This window comes from Misgurnus anguillicaudatus, chromosome 7 (genome assembly GCF_027580225.2).
Source record: "Misgurnus anguillicaudatus chromosome 7, ASM2758022v2, whole genome shotgun sequence".
NCBI classification, from domain to species: domain Eukaryota; kingdom Metazoa; phylum Chordata; class Actinopteri; order Cypriniformes; family Cobitidae; genus Misgurnus; species Misgurnus anguillicaudatus.
The window spans coordinates 20685089-20709476 of record NC_073343.2 but is presented as its reverse complement, the minus strand read 5'-3'; the positions used below and the strand labels follow the sequence as shown (position 1 = coordinate 20709476).

General features: G+C 36.7%; 1 protein-coding gene across 1 annotated transcript in view; it reads right to left on the bottom strand.

Moving 5' to 3' along the window:
- The window catches only part of LOC129417278 (probable JmjC domain-containing histone demethylation protein 2C), a 57518-nt gene that overhangs the window by 17275 nt on the left and 15855 nt on the right, over window positions 1–24388 (bottom strand). The window contains exon 3 of the mRNA XM_055171833.2: window positions 14022–14135. Coding sequence (XP_055027808.2) covers window positions 14022–14135 — 114 coding nt within the window. The remainder of the gene's footprint in view (window positions 1–14021; window positions 14136–24388) is intronic.

The window sequence follows — 24388 nt, the reverse complement described above, 5'->3', positions numbered from 1 at the left end:
GAACAGGTGTTCCTAATAATCAGTGGCGGTTCTACACGGAGGCCAAGGGTGGCCCGTGCCTCTGCAGACATGTCCCTGGCCACCCCTGTGGCCACCCCGTGCTGACCAAATAAAAAAGTATAAATTATTTTGATTTTACACGCGAGCGCCAAAAGCGGAACTAATGCGACGCAACGTCTACACGGGCAAATTAGAGCGGCGCTCCCAATCACTGTAGCCGGCTGCGGGTGATGCTCGGCGAATTTGTTCCCAATCTCCCGATGTTGTGAATGTGTATGCAGGTTTAGGCACTGGTAAGGACTCTAGCTGACTTGACATTGGGACACTGTTCACTTGTTCTCCTGTGACGTGGCTGCTTAAGCGCGGTGATCATTCACAGCTGTTCAACAACCGGTAAAACCAACGTCTCGCTAACTTTTTAAAGTTTACACATTGTAAAAAGCGCTGTAATTATGCTCTTACATATACGTGCATACGATTGGAGGAATTTAATTAAATGTTACATATAAAAATGTTTACAATTTAAAATAAATATTATTTTAAATACTGATTAGATTGTGGTCCCTAACTGTCTAGCAATGTGTGTTTATATGTAAACTAAAACAAACGTTTGTCTTTATAAAAGTTTGCATTTCATAAAGTTCATTGAGTAGGCTCGCATGATTATCAGTTGGGGGTCTTTAGAAAAGAGCCAAGCTCACCTTTTGCACCTGCACTCACTCTTGTATTAAATACATATTTATATGATTGTAAAGTAAAATAAAGTTTCCGGGGCAGTTTCCGGGAAAGGGATTAGACTAGTCCTAGACTAAAATAAATGTAAGAGCTGTCCAAACTGAAAACAACTTGCAATGCCATAACTTAAAATACACCAGTGCCTTTTGTTTTGCTTCAAAATGCACACAAGTAATGCATTTAGTAAGGCATGTTTGTTAAAACTAGTTATATTTCCTTATTAAACTATAAGGCCTAGTCATGTCTTAAACTAATTCCTGTAACCACCCCTATTATCTTTAAATATAATTTCTTGCTATTTTTTATGTGCCCCTCTGGTAAAACACTGGCCCCTCCTTGGCCCCCCTAGTGAAATTTGTCTAGAACCGCCGCTGCTAATAATCCTTTAGGTGAGTGTACGTTATAATGTTTTGGTGTCTGTAATTTGTCTATTTTTAGCATTGTGTCTACTTCTAAGTTATTGCCCATCGGCCAACTTTTCACAGTGGCAAAAATCCCATATAGGCCAGCTACTATTTCAAAAAAGCAAGTAAAATTTTAGCTTTAGGCTTAACATGTAATGTAAGCAAGTACCTGAACACTTACAACATGAGCTTTCGCCTATAATAAATGTGTCAGAATGCACATTGTTAAATTAAGACGTTTAAATATCTTTAATAAACATGCCTTATAAAAAATGTTACTGGTGTGTATCTTCAGACAAATCAATTGCGCTGGCTTATTTTAAGATCTGTCAGGGCAAGTTATTTTCAGTTGAGACAACTCGAACATGTATCTAAGTCTAGGACTAGCCTTAAGCCTTTTCTTTGAAACCAGGGGTTAAGCTGTCAACAAGTAGGCCTATATAACAAGCTATGTTAATTAGAATACATTCACTTTAAAATTTAAAAGCAAAGGTAACTGTCGCACCCTTAATAAGACCAACAACAATGCATATAAGGTCTGCACAAAAACCTTGCTTGAAATGTATAGATATGCATTTGCACAAAGTTTGTTAATTTTGTCAAAGTTATAACCGTTATTCTACAGTTATATTTACATTGGCCATAAACAATCTATAATACCATGTTTTATATATTTTACAAGCTTCTTTATGTTTATACTGCTTGTACTAATATGTAATTATACTATGAGTCAAGTGTAATGTAAAAAAGATGACTATTGGTATCAGCCATAATTATTATACTGATGCATCCAAAATGTATATTGAAAATAAAATAAATTGATATCAAAAAACTAAGTATATATATTTACATAATATGTTAAGTGACTGAACAAGACAGTCATAAACTGTCATTAACATTAATAAAATAGACTACAGCAGACGGAGAAAAACACCTGATGCTGTCCAGATTTGTAGGTGCAATTCACGTGCCTGTGTGCGTGTATGTGTTAAAGGTGTCTAATAATATCAGTGTGTGTGTGTGTGTGTGTGTGTGTGTGTGTGTGTGTGTGTGTGTGTGTGTGTGTGTGTGTGTGTGTGTGTGTGTGTGAGAGAGAGAGAGAGAGAGAGAGAGAGAGAGAGAGAGAGAGAGAGAGAGAGAGAGAGAGAGAGTGCGCCCATCTCTGATTACTATCTGCCCTTGCATAGCAAACATAAGGCAGTGTGTGTGTGTGTGTGTGTGTGTGTGTGTGTGTGTGTGTAAGCAGACTGCTTGAGAGCGGGCGGGAGAGTGTGTGTGTGTGTGTGTGTGTGTGTATTACTCATCTGTGCTTCAGTTCTTAGGACGAAGGGAAGACATGATTTATTCATTTACCCACAGGCAGGTTTTGATCTTTCTCTCTCTCTCTCAGCCTCAGACTGTCTTTCTTGTCTTGCTCACACAAACATTCTCTCTCTCTCTCTCTCCGTGCTGTTTCTGAACCTCTCTCACCTCACACTTTATTTCTCTCTCTGACAAACACACATAGATACAGAGCTCTGCTTAACTGGCCGATGAAAGAGGGAGGAATGAGAGTGAAGATAATAAGTCGGGGGTGAGGGAGGTGCGATTGGAAAGATGGCTATGTGGGCAGGTTGAAAGGCAAATCGAGCATAAGATGATGGTAAGGTTAATTAGAGTTAATTGGTGCATTATGCCACCGCTTCCTTTGATTGGTGGGCTGGTTTTCTTGCTTTTAGTTCTCCAAACAATCTGAAGTTTGCTCAATCAGTCAATCAGTCAATCAAAGACAAACACACACACATACAGGCTGAACTTTACTAAGACAACAACGCTGCATGTCCCTCATACATAATATACAACAGTCTGCACAGTCTCATTATCTCACAAACACAAACAAGCCCTGCAGAGCACAAATACCTAAGCTGACCTACAGAAACACATACACACAGAGGACGTGTGCCACACCTCAAGACAAAATTAATGTGACATTCAGAAAATGAGATCATTTTAAATGTAATTTATTATTCTGTTTGTTGTTGGTGTTATTTGAGTTTGGTCTTACATTTTGAAATGTAAACAAATAGTCTATAAATGCTAACGATTTTGTATTTAAACCCAGTGAGTGCCCAGACCTATTTACATTAAAGACCAGGTAAAGCAATTTTCGACAATTGTTTCTAAACACACTATAAATAGGGTTGGGTATCGATTTAGATGTTCCAGATCGATTCAATTTCGATTCGCAAGCTATCAAATCGATTCAATTTTCGATTCCAGTTCTCGGGTCGGTTTTTATACTCGATTCTCGATTCAACTCAATGATTATAGATTTAATACAAATACTATATTAATAAAAAATAACAGTGAACATAAGTTTATAAGTTGGTAATTAATAACAAAAAATTAAAAGCCACAACACTATCGTTGTCGTCTTGCTTGCGAAATCTAAATTGCTTTTTATGTGAAGGTGGCATCAACGTTGATGAAGCACCTAAAACTGCTATTTTAAGCACTGAATGAAAGAATGACAGGCTCGCCTCTCGCTCCTTGGTTACATTGCGCAAGGAAAAAAGAGGGTGACATCTAGTGAAGAAGACTAGTAATTTGATTAACGACAGCGGACATTACCCTAATGTTTGAGAGCAGAGAATCCTGCCTATTTTTCCAAGGTTTTATTCACTTGGCCTTCAAAATATATTTTTTGTTATTCAAATTTGGCTGGGTGGGTGGTTAATATCACATTTTTCTGTGGTGTGATGAACTGAAAACACATTTATCATTGGACTTACACAGACTTGAATGTCTATCTACATGACAACTTGAAATGAAATGGTAAGTTAAATAAAAGTAAGTTACAAAATAAAATAAAAATTAAGAATATTTACTGGTATCAAATGTAAAAATTGTCTCTAAAAAAAAAAGGATGCATCTGATGTAAGACTTTATCTGATGTAAGCGTAAGCCATATGGGTGGGAAATAATATTGTCAAGTAATAACATATTCCAATATTAACTCATTCTCCGCCAGCCCTTTTTTGAAAAGTTGCCCGCCAGCATTTTTCGTAATTTTCACAAAAGTTTCACAAAATGCCTTCCAGGAAAATTTTCTTCTAAAAATATAGAAACATACAAATATATCAAATAAAAAGAACAGACCCTTTACTTTGAAACAAACAATAAATAAACAAACAAAATGAGGAAAACAACGTTTTCATCCTATCTATATTTTTTCTCTGCTTATAAACTATTAAATATGGGTATTTTTCTTTAAAAAAGCTCAAATTATTCTATTTTTTTGTGAAGGAATTTTGTTAGAGATCAAATTCAGAACAATTTTCAAAACATACACAGAGTTTAAATTTAGTTAATAACGTTTTGGCTTCAGTTTTGTCAAAAATTGGGTCTGCATAATCACGGTATTACAGAAAATTCACATAAAAATTCATCAGGAACACACTTTTTTATGCAAATGTTTTTTCTTAATTGACGAGATAACTCGTCAATGGCGGGGAAAGAGATAATGATTCAATCAAATTCGAAGACACTAAATCAAGTCATTATTTCCTGCTGAATATTCTGTTTGATTTGAAAAAACATCACATGCATAGTGTTAAATAAATACATTGCGAATGCTTTTACATGTTATCATCCAGCTAATGGAATACTAAAAAGGTATATCCAATATTTCTATCCAATATAGAAAACATGATGATACTTTATAGTTACATTTGTAACATCTGCATTAACAAACTTAACAAACTAATTGAAGAGCACCTATTTCAATGTAATGCTGACAGGAGTTAATATCGTCTTTACAACCTTATCAATATGAGCCGAATCTGATCCAGAGGACCAAGTTGATTGATCAATGGAAATGTAAAATCATGAATCGGATAATTGGTGGCCTTTAACTCATAGCTATATAGAATGTAATGGTAAGAATTACTCTTTAAAGCAGAAATTAGAAAATTTAATACTAATGTACCAAGTATGAAAAAAGGAAATGCATGGTTGGGTTTGCTTGGTAGCTGTGGTTTAGTGTTGATGGCTAGCGTTTCGATCAGTGCTCTGTTTGATCATTTCTCTCAGCTGTCTGCGTAATTCTCATTTCTGCGGTCTACAGGACGTGAGAGGTGAGAGAAACAGACAGGATGGGCTGATAGAGTCATATGAAAGAGTGAGATGACCTCAGTATAGCGCACAGCCAAAGCATCACTACGGCAACATGTGCAAGACTGATCCAACTATTGCATCAGGAAGAGAGAGAGAGAGAGAGAGAGAGAGAGAGACAGAAAGAAAGATTATTGAAATGGATGAGCGAGTGTGTTTGTAGCCGCTCATGTCTGTGTGTGTACAGAGAAGAAAATCAGTGCTGAAGAGTGTAAAGAGAGAACAAACAATCTTGTGCTCTTTCCTACGGCGTGCCGTGTACACAAACCAAACAACCACGCGCGCGCGTGCGCGCGTACACACACACACACACACACACACACACACACGCACACACACCTAGAGTAAATGAAAAAGGAAGGGAAATAGAGGGGAGTGATACAGAGGGTTAGAAATAGATGATGCTGAAAAGTGCTTCATTGAATTTAAATTTGAGAGCAGAGGGAGAGAAAAAGAGAGAGATGTGCATGTTATGAAAGAGAGAAGGTTGATTGAGAGCGGGAGAGAGGGACGTGTAGAGGGAGGGTGATGAAGTGGATGAGATAATGACAAACAGAGGAGAGAGAGTAAAAGAGAACAGACACAGACAGATGCAGAGAAAAAGAAATAGAGAGCGCTCATAAAAATCAATGCAGGAGTCTAAAGATCTGTCCTTCAGTAACAGAAGAACTGAGAGCACTAGATCAGAGAAAGAGAGAGTGAGAAAGAGGTGTGCCTTTTTCTTAAGCAATATATCACTGACAAAATGCACCACAACATCTTTAAAGCAGATTCCACTTTTACAAAACAAAATTTAATGTAAAGAAGAGAGGGAGTAGAGTGTTATTGTTTAAAAACTACAAAACCATGAATATTGGTATTCTTATATATCAATTCAAATATGTAGATAGATGATTAATCAGATCCATACCAGAAAAAAACAGTAATATTCCTCACTGATACAATGTACACACCTGTATAAAGCTTCATTCCTATCGGATTAGTCTGATTTTTAAACAATCCTTTTCAGTGGACCAATTAAGTCATCTAATCTGATGGATATGAATATCTTCTGTTACAACCATCACTAACATGAACTAATTAATTAACTAATTGAGCTAAAAACATTCAACAAAGCTTTATTGAAGTCAGAGAGTGCGTGAGCAAAAAGAAAGTCCGGGACAGATTGTGCAAGAAATCTAAATTACAGAAGCCAAAGGTTAGAGTAAAAAATAGCGAAAATGTACCTTTAGTAAATGTGTATGTGTAGTAAATGTGTGAGATGGAAAGCAGGCGCGCACACACACACACACCCACACACACACACACACACACACAAACACACACACACACACACACAGTGAAGAATGTTTGTGTTTGAGTGAGTGAGTGAGTGTGTCTCCAGACTTAAGGGTGGCTGACTCACAGCCGAGCGTCTTTCTCACCACAGCCTCAAATGGGAAAGTGTTCCACACAACCTAATGGAAACCACTCTGCCTGCTTTTCCCTTTAGTAAACCTCCCTCCCTCTCGCACTTACTTCAGTCTATATCTGCCATACAGAAAAACAAACACACATACATAAATACAATGTTTGTCGCTTCCTTAAAACAGCTGCACTGTTCCCGTTTCAGCTAAACAGGTCAGCAGTGCTTAACCCTTCCCTAACCACACACAGCATGCTTACTTGTCTATCTAAATGAGGACATTCCATAGATTTCTATTGTTTTTGTATAACACTAGTTATTATGAATATTAAGCTTAACTCACACTCTAAAACTAACCATAAACAACACTAACAATAAACTTTACAACAATTTATTTCATATATTTTTATAGCGTTTTTACCAACGTCCCTAAATATAGGTTTTGCTCACTTTGAGTACAAATTTGTCTACAAAATATAGTTAAGTAGACACACACACACACACGCACACGCACACGCACACACACAGATACACGCACACACACCACTGGCCTCTTAATGTACTAAGTAAAAACACAGCTTGGAGTTGTCAGGGAAACAGCAATAAATACACACTGTGATCTGTCCATGCTCCATTTTCTCTGATACATCTCTCTTACTTTCCTTCTATCTTTATCTCTCTCTCTCTCTCTCTCTCTCTCTCTCTCAGACACATACACACACACACACACACACACACACACACACAGCCTGCTCAGTAATTCACTCACGTCTCAGAGCTTAACACTCAGAAATATAAAGCAGTGGAGAGAAACACAGTATAGTAAATAGAAAAAAGAATACAGCTATAAATGAGAACAGCGTGCAGATCAATAAAGTGCTGTGAAGAATAAAATAAAGTTGAATAAAAAAAAATGTGTCATCACATTGCACAGCAGTGCAGTAGAGTAGAAAAAACAAAATGTGTAAATAGAATAAAATAAAATAGAATAGAACAAAACAAAACAAAACAAAACAAGACAAGACAAGACAAGACAAGACAAGACAAGACAAGACAAAACAAAATAGAGAAAATAGAATAGAACATGACAGAACGGAACAAAACAGAACAGAACAAAACAGAACATAATAGAATAGAATAGAACAGAAAAGATCAGAACAGAACAGAGCAGAATAGAATAGAATATGTCAGAACAGAACAAAACAGAACAGAACAAAACAAAACCGAACAAAATAGAATAGAATAGAAAAAATAGAATAGAATAGAATAGAATAGAATAGAATAGAATAGAAAACAGCAGAAAAGAACAGAATTGTGAATAGAATAAAAGAGAATAGCATAGAACATGACAAACCAAACCAAACCAAACCAAACCAAACCAAACCAAAACAAAACAAAACAAAACAAAACAAAACAAAACAAAACAAAACAAAACAAAACAAAACACAAAACAAAACAAAACAAAACAAAACAAAACAAAAAAACAAAACAAAACCCAAATAGAATAGAATAGAATAGAATAGAACATGACAGAACGGAACAAAACAGAACAGAACAAAACAGAACAGAACATAATAGAATAGAAAAAATTGAATAGAATAGAATACGACAGAACAGAATTGAACAGAATAAAACAGAACAGAACAGAATAGAAAAAAATAGAACAGAGTAGAATAGAATAGAAAAAAATAGAATAGAATAGAATATAGAACACGACAGACCAGAACAAAACAGAACAGAACAGAATAGACAAAATAGAATAGAATAGAATAGAATAAAAAATAGAATAGAATAGAATAGAATAGAATAGAATAGAATAGAATAGAATAGAATAGAATAGAATAAAAAAATGAATAGAATAGAATAGAACACGACAGACCAGGGGTGCGTTCTCCGATAACGTTCTCTCTTAGCGCGCTACGAAGACCCAAAAGGTACACCTTAACTACAGGTATACCTTTCCTACGTGTGTTCTCCGAACTATTCCTTAGGATGTTGCTTAAGGTAAACCTTCTTAAGTTCGACCTTAGTGGGTGCTGTCCATGGTGGAGGTGCTGAACAGGTTGATATCGATTGCTCGACAATCAATTATTCACTTTATGTAATAGATTTCGCTGCGTTATGAGATAGCTGTGTTCTTTATTAAAGAAACATTTTAGAAATAGTTCAAGTTAAATTAATTAGAAATATCTGTTAAAAATATTTCAAATTGCAAACAACTAAATTCAACCTTCTATACTTTATATCAAACCCGTGCAAAACCCACAACTATCATGTTTAAACTGCTCCAATTCTTCCGCTATGCCTTCACTTGAAAGGATCATTTATATTAGGGGTTCCCAATAAGTGCGTTGCACAGGGGAATAAAGTGGGTCGTGCAAGTACTTGGTTGTGCATTACACTTAAAATATATAAAAATAACCTGTTGTTGTTCATTAGTTCACGTGTTTATTGTGCTTGGACAGTGGATGCGCAAGCAGCGTCGTTACAATGCGGATAAAGCTTAATAGACGCATTTCTGGAGCCTGTCTGTCTACCTCAAATATAACATATAAAATATATATATAATATTTAATAAATAAATATATATTATGATTACTTTAGATTTTAGCTTTGATTATTTTTTATGTGGAAATTGTGTTAACCTTAGAAGACTATACAAGCAAGTACGCAGTTTATTTTGAATGTTTATAAAGAATATGGCATGCAGTTGCCAAGTTATAAAACATTAAAAAAAACTTCGATGCAAAGTCGAATTAACATTAACAATCCTAATTAGTTTTTTATTTTTTATTTTACACGATTTATTTATGCAGCTAAAATACTTGCCGGTAGACTTAGATTTAACGGATATGAAATGCACAAATGAAATAGTAGCATTCGCTGTATAGCTGCAGTTTCACCAACTCCATCACCCAAAATATATTTTTTAAATAGTTTCTTAAGCCTGTAGCATTTAATAGTTCGCAGCTGATGTGCCTTTGGAAAGCATAATTACAAATCTAACAACCATCAGTGATGTCTAATTACTGTATGTGAATGTTTTATTTTTTAAATATAAAAATATTTGCCTAATTAAACACGGAGTGTATTGCAACTTTTTTTTTTTTTTTTTACAAATATTTAGTTAGACTGCAATGTAAGCTTTTATGAAAGTGATGGTCCCTAGTGGAGTCATGTGGGATAAGGTATAGCTAAGAGTGCTTCAGACCAACCTTCCGAACGAACGACTTACAGAAGTGATATACGTAACTAAGAATGTTTCGGAAAACACGTATTACAGCTTAAGGTACAACGTAAGAACGACATAGCGTTAAGGTAGTTTCGGAGAACGCAGCCCAGAACAAAACAAAACAGAACAGAACAGACTAGAAAAAATAGAATAGAATAGAATAGAATAGAGTAGAATAAAAAATGAATAGAATAGAATAGAATAGAATAGAATAGAATAGAATAGAATAGAATACACTCAAAAAAATGATTCAAGCCCTTCTTAGAAATGACACATTACAATTGTGTTCAATTAATTAAAAATACCTCATTAAGAGCAAAAAGTATATATATTTAATTAGTCTAACACAAAAAGAATATGTACTATAATTTATTGATTTCATTTTAATTGCATTAACACAATTAGTTTGAGTTTGGGTTCTGGAAAAATAATTTCCCAGCATGCTTTGCATGCAACTGCTTTTGGAGAGTAATTTTGTTAATTTGAGTTATTTTATGCATTTTTAGGTAAAGAGAAAGACTTAATAGTGTTTGATGTCCGTTTATCTTATTGGTTTAGAAGCGTTTGTGTTATATTTTTTCAAATTGTTTGGTTACCACCGTGCAGAAGAGTGTCGCTTGTGGTTAGGTTGTGGATGTGACATATATCTCTCAATGAGCACTAACTGTGTCAATGCCTGTTTGGAGATCAGTCTCTTCTCACATGCTCATCCAAAGTATCATATGTTATTATTATTAGCATGCTAACATGTGCTTATGCTAATGAGTATGATATAAAAACGTTTTATATAAAATAACAGAATTGAGTTACTTAGACTACACTACATTGTGTTACTCAAACTATGCTAAATTGAGTTATTCAGACTACACTAAATTGAGTTGAGGCAACTAATTGAGTATTGCCATTTACTTTAAATTGAGTTGGACTAACTCAATATATTTTTGTTGTGTAAAGCAGTTTTTTATGAGTTAGGGGTACACATTCATATTGGATGGAAATCCTGCCCACAATTTTATTGAGTTAATCCAATTAATCATTTTTTTGAGTGTAGAACACGACAGACGAGAACAAAACAGAACAGAACAGAACAGAACAGAATAGAAAAAAACAGAACAGAATAGAATAGAATAGACTAGAATAAAAAAATAGAATAAAATAGAATAGAATAGAATAGAACACGACAGACCAGAACACGACAGACCAGAACACGACAGACCAGAACAAAACAAAACAGAACAGAACAGAATAAAAAAATAGAATAGAATACAATAGAACACGACAGACCAGAACAAAACAGAACAGAACAAAACAGAATAGAATAGAATAGAATAGAATAGAATAGAATAGAATAGAATAGAATATAGAACACGACAGACCAGAACAAAACAGAACAGAACAGAATAGAAAAAATAGAATAGATTACAATAGAACACGACAGACCAGAACAGAACAGAACAGAACAGAATAGAATAGAATAGAAAAAATAGAATAGAATAAAAAATAGAATAGAATAGAATAGAATAGAACACGACAGACCAGAACAAAACAAAACAGAACAGAACAGAATAGAAAAAATAGAATAGAATTTACTAGAATAGAACAGTCCAAAACATGGAATCAAAGTTGTGGTTTGGGTTTTGAGGCTGTTCCTCACACAGGGTTTACAGAAGTGCAGCATTCAGAACACATCAGTGTCATGTGCCAGCGCTTTACCCAGACACTCTTTCTTTCTTTCTTTCTCTCTCTCTCTCTCTCTCTCTCTCTCTCTCTCTCTCTCTCTCTCTCTATGTCTCTCTGTCTCTCTGTCTCTCTGTCTCTAATGTTTTCCCACCCTCTGCTTAGTGTTTTTCTCACAGTCCCCCCACCCATACACACACACACACACACACACACACACACACACACACACACACACACACACACACACACACACACACACACACACACACACACACACACACACACACAGATGAAAGACAGGATCTCTTTTATCATCCATCCACAGGCATCAGAGGCTGGGAGTGATAAAATGATGCAGCGGTGTATGTATGTGTGTAGCTCACAGTGAATGTAAACAGTTTTCCGCAGTCCTATGTGTCACTGTGTCTACTCCTGCACTAAATTACATGATTGCTCTATGTGATTATGATAAACAAACACAGCCTGTGGCAGAATGTAAAGAGTGAAGAGTGTGTGTCTATAGCTAATTACCCAGAACATACTTTACAACAGACACACTTAACATACATCAATTCCAAAACGTGTCAAACACGCCCATTATCCAGCATACTCATGCTTCATAACTCCAATACTCTACAGCTAATACATGTACTGTAGCAGATGCATTTAAGCCACTTACGAACGAGGGAGAATCAACATTTTGCTCTAGGAGCCCAAAAATAAGCATTGATAGTACACAAAGTTGCATTTACAAGTAGACACATTACACCACACCCAAACCATTCATAATCTTTAAAACATACTCCACTGCTAAAACTCTTACATTAGAGAACCTATTCAACACAATCAACATTCACAACACACCAAAAAACAACAAAAATCCACAATTAAATTGACTGAGCTGTTTTGCTAGCCTGGGTGCCAGCCGATCTTAGCCCCGCCCACAAGAATGTGAAGACGGGAAGATCGGTCTGGCGTTTCTCCGTTGAGGAGCTACTATGCTCAGACAAATGCTGGTCGAACCAATCAAATTGTCAGGGCGGGCTTTATACGATGATGGACAGATAATCAACAGTAACGTAATGAACCACGTCACCAAAGAGCGCGTGTGTTGAATGGCTGCCGCTGTAGAATTCAGATGTGTGGATTCTGACATTGAGTCTGTTCTAAAAGATATCGACAGAGCATTGATTTTAAAAGAGGAACAGAGAAACGCGAGCAGGGCATTTGTTGATGTTTTTGCCGTCCTTCCTATTCGGCAAAAGTTGGTCGCAACTGAAATGGCTAACGTTATCACGGCGATGCAACTCTGCGTGCACGACGAGATGGATATAATTAGCGGTCGTTGCCAGCTTCTTTTCGGAAGCCCGGAATCGTGGTTGCTGAATAATTGGAGGGACATGCTAGGCTCCAATATTTTCAAGCCAACGTAATGGGTATTGTCGTGGATGAAGTTCACCTAACGTACAAATGGTAAGAGATAGTCTTACTCTATGACTTAGTAAATACTTCATGTTGTGATAAACGAAATGTTGTAAACATAATAGGTGTTGATGTTCATTTGCTAACTCAGTATAATCACAATGTTAGTGTCATTGTAGCGAAGTAACTAGCAGTTCGGTCAGGCTGTAAAAGACGTAACGTACGTCACACACTCCGTTGCTCTGATTGGTCGTAGGTCTATCCAATTGAGTGCAGAGGCATTTTTCGGTTGAGACACGCCTCATAATTATAGCTCAATGGAGCGGTATCAGACTCAAATTCTGACTAGAATTGAGTATGACAACGTCAGGCTACTGTTTTGCTAATATAAATCTCATTATTCAAATAGTTTAACTTTTCATTGCTATGGGATCAATTAGTAACATGTCTGTGTTTTCTCAGTTTCAGTCTTAAACACACATTAAGGGATGTGAATTCCTAAAGGCTGCCGTATTCACTCATCTGCTCTACAAACACATGGACTAATTAAACCATTATTAACTGCAAATGTCAAAATACATCACACTTCTCAGAGTAACACAAATGCAATGTGAAAAAAATTGTATTGGTGTGCACTGCCTTACATGTCATTAAAGCATAAACTTTCGAGACAAATCGCAACAGTGCTGACATCAATATAGTCCATAACAGCGATTTATAGCTTCTTAGCTGATTTACAGTTCATTAACTAGTCATCTATTGTTAAACGGTCAATGTTGAAATTGATTGGCAGATTATAGCTCTCTAATCTAAAGCATAAGACAAATCCATCGACAGCTATATAAATGCACTGTAATAATGTACTTTATCAAAATGCATTAACTGTATACACAAACTCAATAATACAGTTACACATACAGAGTATAAATACAGTATAAATAACATTCCAACACAATGACTCTGAGTGAAAACTAATCCGTTGGGTACACACCTCGAATTGCTGGAGTTCCTCCTTTTCTGTGTAGAATTCCAGCTGTCTGTCAGAGATAAACTCCACCACTGACACGCCTCCCATACATGACTGACCAATCAGAGGTTGGAATCTCTGCAAGATAAATATCGTATCAGTTTAGCGGCTTACGGACAGTCTACTTAATTCATCAGATGTTATCATAATAGCAAATAGAAAAGCGATCGATGACTCCTGTCTGTAGCAGCTGAGTGTGTAAAGTTCCAAGAATTATTTGTTATTTTTGGAAATTTGGTAAGATAACAATTGAGCAATTCATCATAGGGAAGCAATAATATGAAATGTATAATACAATGATATAATTTTCAATAACTAGACACAATACCTGTTTGTGTGCATGTAGCAGGTTTTGTAAAAATGTTTGAATTTATCTCATAAATGAATGTGTTCAATGTAGAGAGGGTTACCACCAAAAAAAGGTGAGAACCCATGTGTACAAATGTAAGTACTTGGCTTATAAAGACATACTGTAAATTCATATTATGTAACACCACACGGCAGGATTAACCCATGTATGTGTGTTTGTATTTGTGTACATACTGTATGTGTGTGTGTATAGATTTCCTTATGTGGGTTAGACAAACTATCATTGATCAAGTCCTTTTATATGCATGGTTTCTATTTATATAACTACTAGGCTAGCACACTAAAAGTTTCCTTGTCTGGCTGTCTGTGTGCGTGTTTGTGTGTGCTTATGCTCAAGTGTGAATGTGTGTTGATGTGTGTAATGCAACACAACGGTTTTCATGTCTCTGAGGTATCCAGAAGTGAAACCTTATCTAAATGTGGGCGCAGTATTATTGTGCATGTGCATGAGTCTGTATTTGGGTGAAGTTTTTGTAAAAGGCCTACATTACGAGAAGCCTTTAAAAGGTTCCCACGTGGAAAGGACCCTTTAATAAACATACAAAATCATGTCCTAATTAAAAGGTTTTCTGTGACGGTTAGATTTAATGATTTGAAAATGTAACTGGATCAGTATTAACAATAGAAGACAAAGGAAATCCTCATCATACACATGCACAGAATTGTAAGAAGGCAAACGTCAGTCAGCAAACCTCAAATCACAAGTGTTGTGTGTGTGTTTGCAAGTGACTCCATAAACCACAAGCTGGAGGGTAAGGGGACAAACAGAACGCTTGCAAGCTATTTTTAGACACTCCTCTGTGTAAACTCTCTGTCTCCACCTCTCTTGTATCCGCATACTCGAACACAAAACACACACTGCACTGTCACATGTTTACCGCACTGTGGTTTTGACATTCACTTCATCGAATCAGGCAGACAGGACAAACTGACATGTTTAATATTCTTCTAAATAGAATGTATTCTGCATTGTAATCTTACTGTTTATTACATCCATATGTTCAGCTGATAAAATTAAGTTTCAAAAATGACAATAAACACCATAAAGCATCACTAAACTTTAAGTAATACATATGAGTTCTAAGTAATCCAAGTGGGGTGGCACATTGAGTCAGTGGGTAGCACTGTTGCCTCACAGCAAAAAGGTCCCCGGTTCGAGACCCCGCTAGGTCAGGTGTCCTTTCTGTGTGGATTTTGCATGTTTTTGTCTGCGTGGGTTTACTCTGGGTACTCTGGTTTCCTTCCACAGGCCAAAAACAGGCAAGTAAGGTGAATTGGAGATACAGTGGCAAAAGTACGTGATCCCCTAATGCTGCGTTCACACCAGCCACGATAAACGCGTCAAGCGCGAGTGATTTCAATGTTAAGTCAATGTAAAGATGCGTTGACGCGTGTCTGGAGGCCTCGTGGCGCGAATGAGGCGTTTACCACGGCACGTTAGACGTGATTCCGCCTCGTTCGCGCGAATGGCGTGAATTGTGCATTGCCGCGGTAAGCGCGCGAGTTGAAAAATGTGAACTTTGTTGGAAAAATGCGCCACGTTAACCAATCAGAAGCTTGCTCTAGTAGTGACATTATGACAGAAAGCGAGCAGAGTCGCAGAAGCCCCTCCCATGACGCAAATTTCCACGTGAATGTCTCAATGACTAGAATTTCACCCACGAATGAAGCGAGTAAACTCAAAATGTTCAAGCGGCAAACTAGGCGGGGTAGACGCGAATTTGACGCCTAAAACTCGGGAAGAATTCGGTAATTCACGGTAAGAATTAACTGGTTTTCTACAGTGATTTCCCATAAAAAGGGATCTAATCTTCATCTAGGTCACAACAATAGACAAACACCATGTGCATAAGCTGACAACACACAAATAATTCTAGTTTCTTGTGTCTATTTTGAAAACACCCATTAAACATTTACACTGCTGGAGGTAAATGCAAGTGAACCCTTGGATTATAGCTTGTTGAACCTCCTTTGGCAGCAGTCACTTTCAGTAGTTCTGAATCAGACCTGCACATCGTTCAGAAGGAATTTTAATCCATTCCCCTTTACAAAACCGGTTCAACTCAGACACATTTGTAGGATGTCTGGTGTGAACCAATCTCTTGAGGTTTGACTATAAACGGTGCCTTTTGTTTTTCTTAAGCAAGTCTGTGGTGGATTTACTTCAATGCTTAAGGTCATTGTCCCACCACCCTGACATTATCCTGTAGGATATTTTGTTAAACTTGGGAATTCATTTTCCCCTTGATGATGGCAAGTGGTCCAGGTCCTGAGGCAGCAAAACATGCCCAAATCATGATATTCCCTCGACCATACTTCACTGTTGGGATGATGTTTTGATGTTGGTAAGCTGTGCCCTTTGTGTGCCATAGTATTTTTCCCAAACAATTCAACTTTTGTTTCATCAGTCCATAAAATATTTTCCCAGTAGCACTGGGGTTTGCAAAGGTGCTCTTTTGCAAACTTCAGGCTCACAGCAATGTTTTTCAGAGGAGCAGTAGCTACCTCCGTGGTGATCCACCATAGACACCGTGGCTGTTCAAAGACTTACGTATGGTAGACTCATGAACAGAGATGTTAGCAAGTTCCAAGGATGCCTTTAAATCTTTTGCAGTCATTCTGTTTTTTTTTTACCTCACTGATAAGTCTTCGTTGTGCACTTGGTGTCATTTTGACTGGGCACCCATTTCTTGGTAGAGTAGCAACAGTCCCAAAGAGTCGTTATTTGTAGATTGTTTGCCTAACTGAAGACTGTTAAACTGAGTCTTTGAAATAACTTTGTAACCTCTTCCATTCTTGATCGTAGCTTCTCTGAAAGGTTTTTAAGTGTTCTTCTTGTTAAGGGTATCTTTTTTAATGCTATACTCTCAATTGAACGTGAAAACATCTACTACTTAAAAACATCAAAGCTGAACATCATATATAGTCAAACTGCATAAGGACATTGCGACAAATACAGTATGGGATTAAAATCAGCGAACATAGGCTTAGGCTATGTTACCTTGTTTTAGCAACGCTTGGTGAAACAGCAGTGGATGTTTTCGGTTCAGATGCTGAATGTAATGTAATGATAAGAATGTAATGATCCCAAACTTTAGACATTCTCTGCCGTTTATGGACATCTCCGCCATCGCGCCAACTAAATTCAAAAGGTATTACGCGCTATGGTGTGCTTCCTGAACATTGAACAACGGTCCGTGTGAATCAGATCTCTGCGCGTGTAGTGCGCGTCATAGGAATTGAACGAGGCTTCGATGAATATTTGTAATCGAGTTAATCAAGTAACACAATGAATAATTTCAGCCCTAAATTCAAGCTATGCTAGGAATCAGCATCTGCATTCATTGTATTAAAAAGATCAAACGGAACACTGTGTAAAATATCACAGAAAGTAATACAGGCTCATGTGTAAGAAAAAGATGACGATTTATTTTTTATAATAAAATATATATATAAACTTGTTTTCTATACCAAGAAAGTGACAAGATGAAAAACACTATTTTCTTTTACAAACTTTCATATAGCATCTTAAGGTTATAAAAACATAAAAAATTCAAATCCATAACTTGATTTTCAAAGATTTATTATAAAAACAAATTATTTTTTCCACAAAATGCAATAAATCCATGACAAGATTTTTTTCAAAATGCTATAAATCTATTCAATCAATGTATAAATGTGCATTCATCTATATACATTAATTAAAAAAATAAACATTAATGGCATTAATCAAAACACTTCATATTAATGTCATATTAAGATCACTGTCATTGCTGCGGTTATACTTGACGTCGTCGCTTAACATTGTTCACAGCGATCAGCTGTAAAATGTTTTGTTCCTGCTCGATTTTCATAAGATCCCCTGGGGCCAATGTGTTAACATGAGAAGCTTGATGTTGTCGGGAGAACAAGGACCTGTCTCCCGAGTGCCTCTCGCGTAAATTATTAGATGTTGATGGCTTACATTTCTTTCCCGTCACAGAAAACCATCACAGGTTTATCAATGCCATTAAAGTATTATTTTGTTTTTGTTTATTTGTTGATCACGAAGTACAAAGTAGACGAGGAAAACTAAGATTGCGTGAACTCAACGCACTTTACATTGCGTGGAATGGTGTGCTGTGATTTGTTGAACGGATTTGTTGCATTCTGTAAAAAAGGAGGAGTGGCGTTTATCGCGTTTTGGGAAAAAAGGGAGAAAAGATGACATAATAACACGGCGGATATTGGATTTTGCGTAAAATTAAGACCCTAACCCTAACCCTAAACCTAATTTGCTTTTAAACACTAACCTGATATAATACTGATTTTGGCAGTAACTAATTTTTTCCAAAAATGGTGTTTATCGCGTTTTGGAACCAAACTCTTCATATATATATATATATATATATATATATATATATATATATATATATATATATATATATATTGTCCAGGACATCCTCAACAAGATCAATACAACTGTGTGTCTTATGCAAGGTGAATAAAAATAAAAAAGTGTCTGGAGTCTAAAAGCACAAAGGCTGCATAAAAGCCATAAAAAGACAGTCAAATCTAATCATAAACTCAGAGAACATCTGCCTAACCTCCGGTCAACATACTCGCCTGTTTTATAACTCTCACAAACCATATTCAAGCCACGATTGAAATCTGGATCTGTTGTGATCAAACTCTGGGAAGCGCTTACATCAAATACACACACACAAATACTTTCCTCTCTGCCTCTGTCCTTTCATTACTCTCTCTCTCCTGAACACAATCTAGGTCACACACCTGCTGAAACACAGCCATACACCCGCACTCTTGGCAAAGCACACAGTGTTGCCATGGTTTTAGTGTGTGTGTGTTTGTGTAACTTTAAGACTTCATTAAGCCTTTAAAGCTACTTGAGACCGTCTCCGCACATGCTTAGAGGGACAGAGTGTTTTTGTGTGTGTAAGGGATTGCATGAGCAACTATATTCATGTTGAGACTGTTTATATTCTGTGTGAAGAGAACTGTGTGTGTGTAATTGAAAAAGTCTGCTCAGCACAAATCCACACACTTAATAAAATAGGTCAGAGTTCATTCTCTCATACACGTTTACTTGGATATTTCACACATACCATAGACGACTTCTTACCATAGACTCATGTCTTGCTACATACTTTTTAGAATCATTTATATATTTTCTTTATATCTTTTAATGTGTTTTTCTTATTACAGTCCTCTTTATCTGACTTATTGAAGGCATGATTGTAAAGCTATATATTTTAGGTAGGGTGTCCCTTACAAAAGGTTCATCGTATTAGGGGGTTCTTGCTTGGCGTCATAAAGTTTGAAAACCCTTGCTCTAAACAAAACACTAAAGTAAATGTTAATTGTGACGTGAATTGTTAAGCAGACACATAAACAAACAGACAGACAATCAAACCCAAGCAGGAGTCACTGCAAAACAAAGATAAAATAGGGTCAGTTAGACAGTAAAACACATATCAGTCCACACCCAAAGACAGACAGAGAGAGAGAGAGAGAGAGAGAGAGAGGGAGAGAGAGAGAGAGAGAGAGAGAGACACTAGGGGAATAACAGCAGTGTTAATCACTGACCCTTGGGCTATGACATTCTGACATGTGTCTCAACCACACTAGCTGCTCTTTAACCCACACTGGATCGATATTAGCTCTACTTTCTGTAAATAACACGGGTCTTTCCATTTTATTGTACAAATAAACGTGACCTAAATATTACAAATTCAATATTTCAATTCAACTGGTTCACAGAAATGAGATTCAAAGAGTTTGCTTAAGTGTTTTCTGATTTGAGTAAGGAAATCCCAGAAAACCCACACGTCACATGTGCTTTCCCACAAGTTTTATAACAACGCTCTACATTTTAGAAACTGCCGCCAAGGCACAAATCAAAATCAAAGATTTCCATACAAACTCGTATATTTTTCACCAAACTCTATTAAGACCACATCCGAGACATCCTAAAAACAAGGTGTCTATATCATTCTAATATAAATATATAGGAATGTACCGTAAGTCTTCTTTACATCAATAAACATGATTAAGCTTGAGGTTGACTCAGAAGAGTTTGAATTTTCTCCTCAGAAATTCAAAGCAGAGATGGTTCTCATCCAGAACAAGCTCTGAGACTGCAGTCTCGCCAAGAGGGAAAAAACAGACACAAAAGGTCACGTTTACTCAGAGAGAGAACAGAGGACAGAGCAGGACAACACACACACCCTCTCAGCTTTACTGTGAAAAATTTAAAAGGCATTTCTGCTTTAGAAGAAAAACTTTATTATTAAGATTTTGCATTTTCGTAGCTTTGAAGACTTCAGAAAGTTCCCACTTAAGTTTGTTTGAAGTTTGCCTGAGTCGTTTTTTGTTACATTTAAAAAAAAGATGTGATAAATTAGATAATGTGGATAGCACAGTCCAGTTGATTTGAATGAAGAGGAATGGAAATGTCTGAATTCATATTTTTTAGCTTGTATAATTTTGTTGAGATGTTTCCTGAAATGCTAGACCACCAAGTTGTTTTCTCAAGTGAGAAACTACTAAAATACTGCAGAAAATGTATTTGTAACTTTTGTAACATTCTGAACATTTCTTCATTTTTATTGTTTGTTTATTTTAAGGACTACTTTCAACTTGTTTTCACATTTTTAGATATTAAATTACCACTAAAAGGGCAATATACATATTGGTTTAGGGCAGTGCTTCCCAATCCTGGTTCTCAAGGACCCCCTTCCAAAAAGTTTTACAGGTTTCCTAATTTAAAACACCTGATTCAACTAATCAGCCTCATGTCTCTCTAACAAGCTGATGAGTTAATGAGGTGTGTTAAATAAGAAGACATCAAAAACTTTTTGGAAGGGGGTCCTTGAGGACCAGGATGGGGAAGCACTGGTTTAGGGATACACTGTTTATCTCAGTGCACTGATGTTATAAAATAGTTATTTGGTTAGTCTTACTGTGTTTATGTGGTTCACAGACAGTATAAACCAGTGGTCTCCAACATGGTGACCGCGGGCACTAGGTTGCCCGCACGGAGTCTGTGAGTTGCCTGCCAAAGCGCATTCTATTAATAGCCTCAATATTATTATTTATTTATTACATATTTTTTATATAAGCTTGGCTTCTTTTATGTATGTTAACATTTTAAACAATGCTAAAAAATCATTCTCATGATTTGCGTATAAATTGCACGCATTGTGAAAAGTCATGCAATACATCTTTTTGTGTCTTATGTATTGTTTTTTTACCATTGTCACTTGGGTTTGGGGTTAGAACAACTTTCTGTTATATAAAATGACACCCAAACCCCAATTCTAACCCCAACTCTAAGCGACCATGATTTAAAGATAGACAATAACATGGAGAAACCTATATATTAAATAATATCCTAAAGCAAATCCCAAATCTAACCCCAAACCCAAGCTACAATGGTTTTGAAAACCAATACATAAAATGACATAAAAAGATGCACCATATTAAGAATATGGGGTATATATTGCACTACCCAGTCTTCTGAGGATGCGTATAAATAGCACGAAGTGTAAAACTCTTGCAATACATACGCCAATTTCCACTTTGGCGTGCATATGATACGCAAGTCCTTCCCATTCACTTAAACAGTGCATCTTTTTTTGTCGTTTTATTTATTGGTTTCTCAATTTTTTTCTGTTTTTTTAAACCATTTTCGCTTGGGTTTAGGGTTAGATTTTAAATTTGCTTAATGAGGTTATTTAATATACAGGTTTCTCCATGTTTTTGTCCATATTTAAGCCATGGTCGCTTGGAGTTGGGGTTAGAGTTGGCGTTTGGGTTAGGATGTCATTTTTATATAACAAAAAGTTGTTCTAACCCTAAACCCAAGCGAAAATGGTACAAAAATAGCAAAAAAATTGAGAAACCAATAAATAAAACGACAAAAAAAGATGCACCGTTTAAGTGAATGGGAAGGACTGGCGTATCATATGCACGCCAAAGTGGAATTTGGCGTATGTATTGCACGAGTTTTACACTTCGTGCTATATATACGCATCTTCAGGAGACTGGGCTGATATTGCACGACTTTTCACACTGCATGCTATTTATACGCACTTTATGAGAATAGGTTGTTAACACAAACACAACATTACATAAAGCTTGTAGACTTTAGAGATCTCACAGTGCAAAAAGTAGGATGGTGAAACTATTTTGCCACACACGCACGCACACACGCACACACACACACACACACACACACACACACACTTAATCTCTTTTTCCCTGTGTGTCTGTTTCTCTTACACATACACACTGAGCCACTGTCTGGCTGTGTGTCAGCCACTTGGAGAGCCAAAACAAAGAGGGTTCTTACACACTCACACACACACACACACACACACACACACACACACACACACACACACACACACACACACACACACAAACCAGACTAGTGGTTAGCTATACAAAACCAAAGTTGCTAGCCACAAACAGAATGTTGTTGTCTATGAACTTTCCATCTTTACACATGAACACACACAAAGATTTGCTCTCTGCTGTTGATCTAGGTCAGATTTAAGTAACCAAATGTGTCTGTGCGTCTTCGTATGTTGTTTAGTACATGTTTGATGTTTTGTTGTTGTGAAAGATTGTAGGACAAAACAGGAACGAGGGATAGAGAGATTAAACTGTTAATGTAATCAAATTAACACAGACCACAGACAAACAAAAGCACAGAGTCACTTCCTAACTGAGTCACAGCACTGATTAGTCATTTGGCAACTAACACAGAGTGTATATGTGTGATGTTGAATAGGAATAATTGTGTTACAGTAAGAAAAAAACATTAAATTGCATCCATGTAATGGACAGAATAATACAAATGACTCAAAGCCTAGTGAGCTTCCGACCTTGACAACTTTTTATGTGCAAATTAGGTGCGTTTAAGTGTTCAAATGGTCCAAAATTGCTTAATTAAACAATCAAGTTAAAATCACAACTGTCATGCCAAAAATTATACATTTCATTTTTGTAGCCCATAAAAAATGTGAACGTTCAAATCAAAAATCTGAATGCAGCTATTATGCCCAAAAACTAAAATATTTAAAACTAATGTAAATGTTCTTATGATGCCAAAACTCCTAAATCATTCAAACATTTCATCCAGTGGCAAAAAATCTGTCTGGGTTGACAGCTAACTAGGTTTTTAAAACCCAATGACAGAGTAAACGCTGGATCAGACATTGGTAAACACCCATGTCCAAAAAACATGAGCACGGGACAAGGCGTCCACATGTGGGAGAAGTGGGAAAATTTTTTTCACTGATCTCATCAAATGCTTGGACAGAAAAGTGTGAACTCAATTTCAGAAGAACTGAACCCTAAATGCTTCAATGGGATCAATGTGCCTTCTGCGGCTTTCCTGAATCCGCTTTGATTCATCAAATTGACATTTGGGAAAAATTAACATGTGTGGGTGACTGTGTGCACGAGTGTGTCCTTCTTCCCTCAGTATAAGCAATCACAACACCAACACAAACAAACAGTACACAACCACAGCACTATGTGTGTGTGCGTGTGTGTGTGGTCTTGTCTCAGACCTTAAAAGATGACATCATCTGAGCTGACTGGAGCTCATCTCACTCACATACTCTCCAGCCTCATAATCTCTTAACCTGGATCCATTTAACTGCCTACTATTAACACAGACTGCAGAATCAACCGATCTGTCACAAACACAGAGGAAGCAAGTGAGAGACGTGCGCATATGTGTGGGTTTGAGTGTGTGTGGCTCACACAGAGCAGAGGACAGACACGTATGTAAACACTGCAGCCAAAATTAATGTGTGTGCGTCTGTGAGACAGAGAATTAGTGAGTGAGTGGGGAGAGAGAGAGAGCGAGCGAGAGCGCGTCTGGTGGTAGATGTCGACATGTGGTTAGACCGTTACAGGCAAAGTGCCAAAAACAGGAGGAGGCGGGG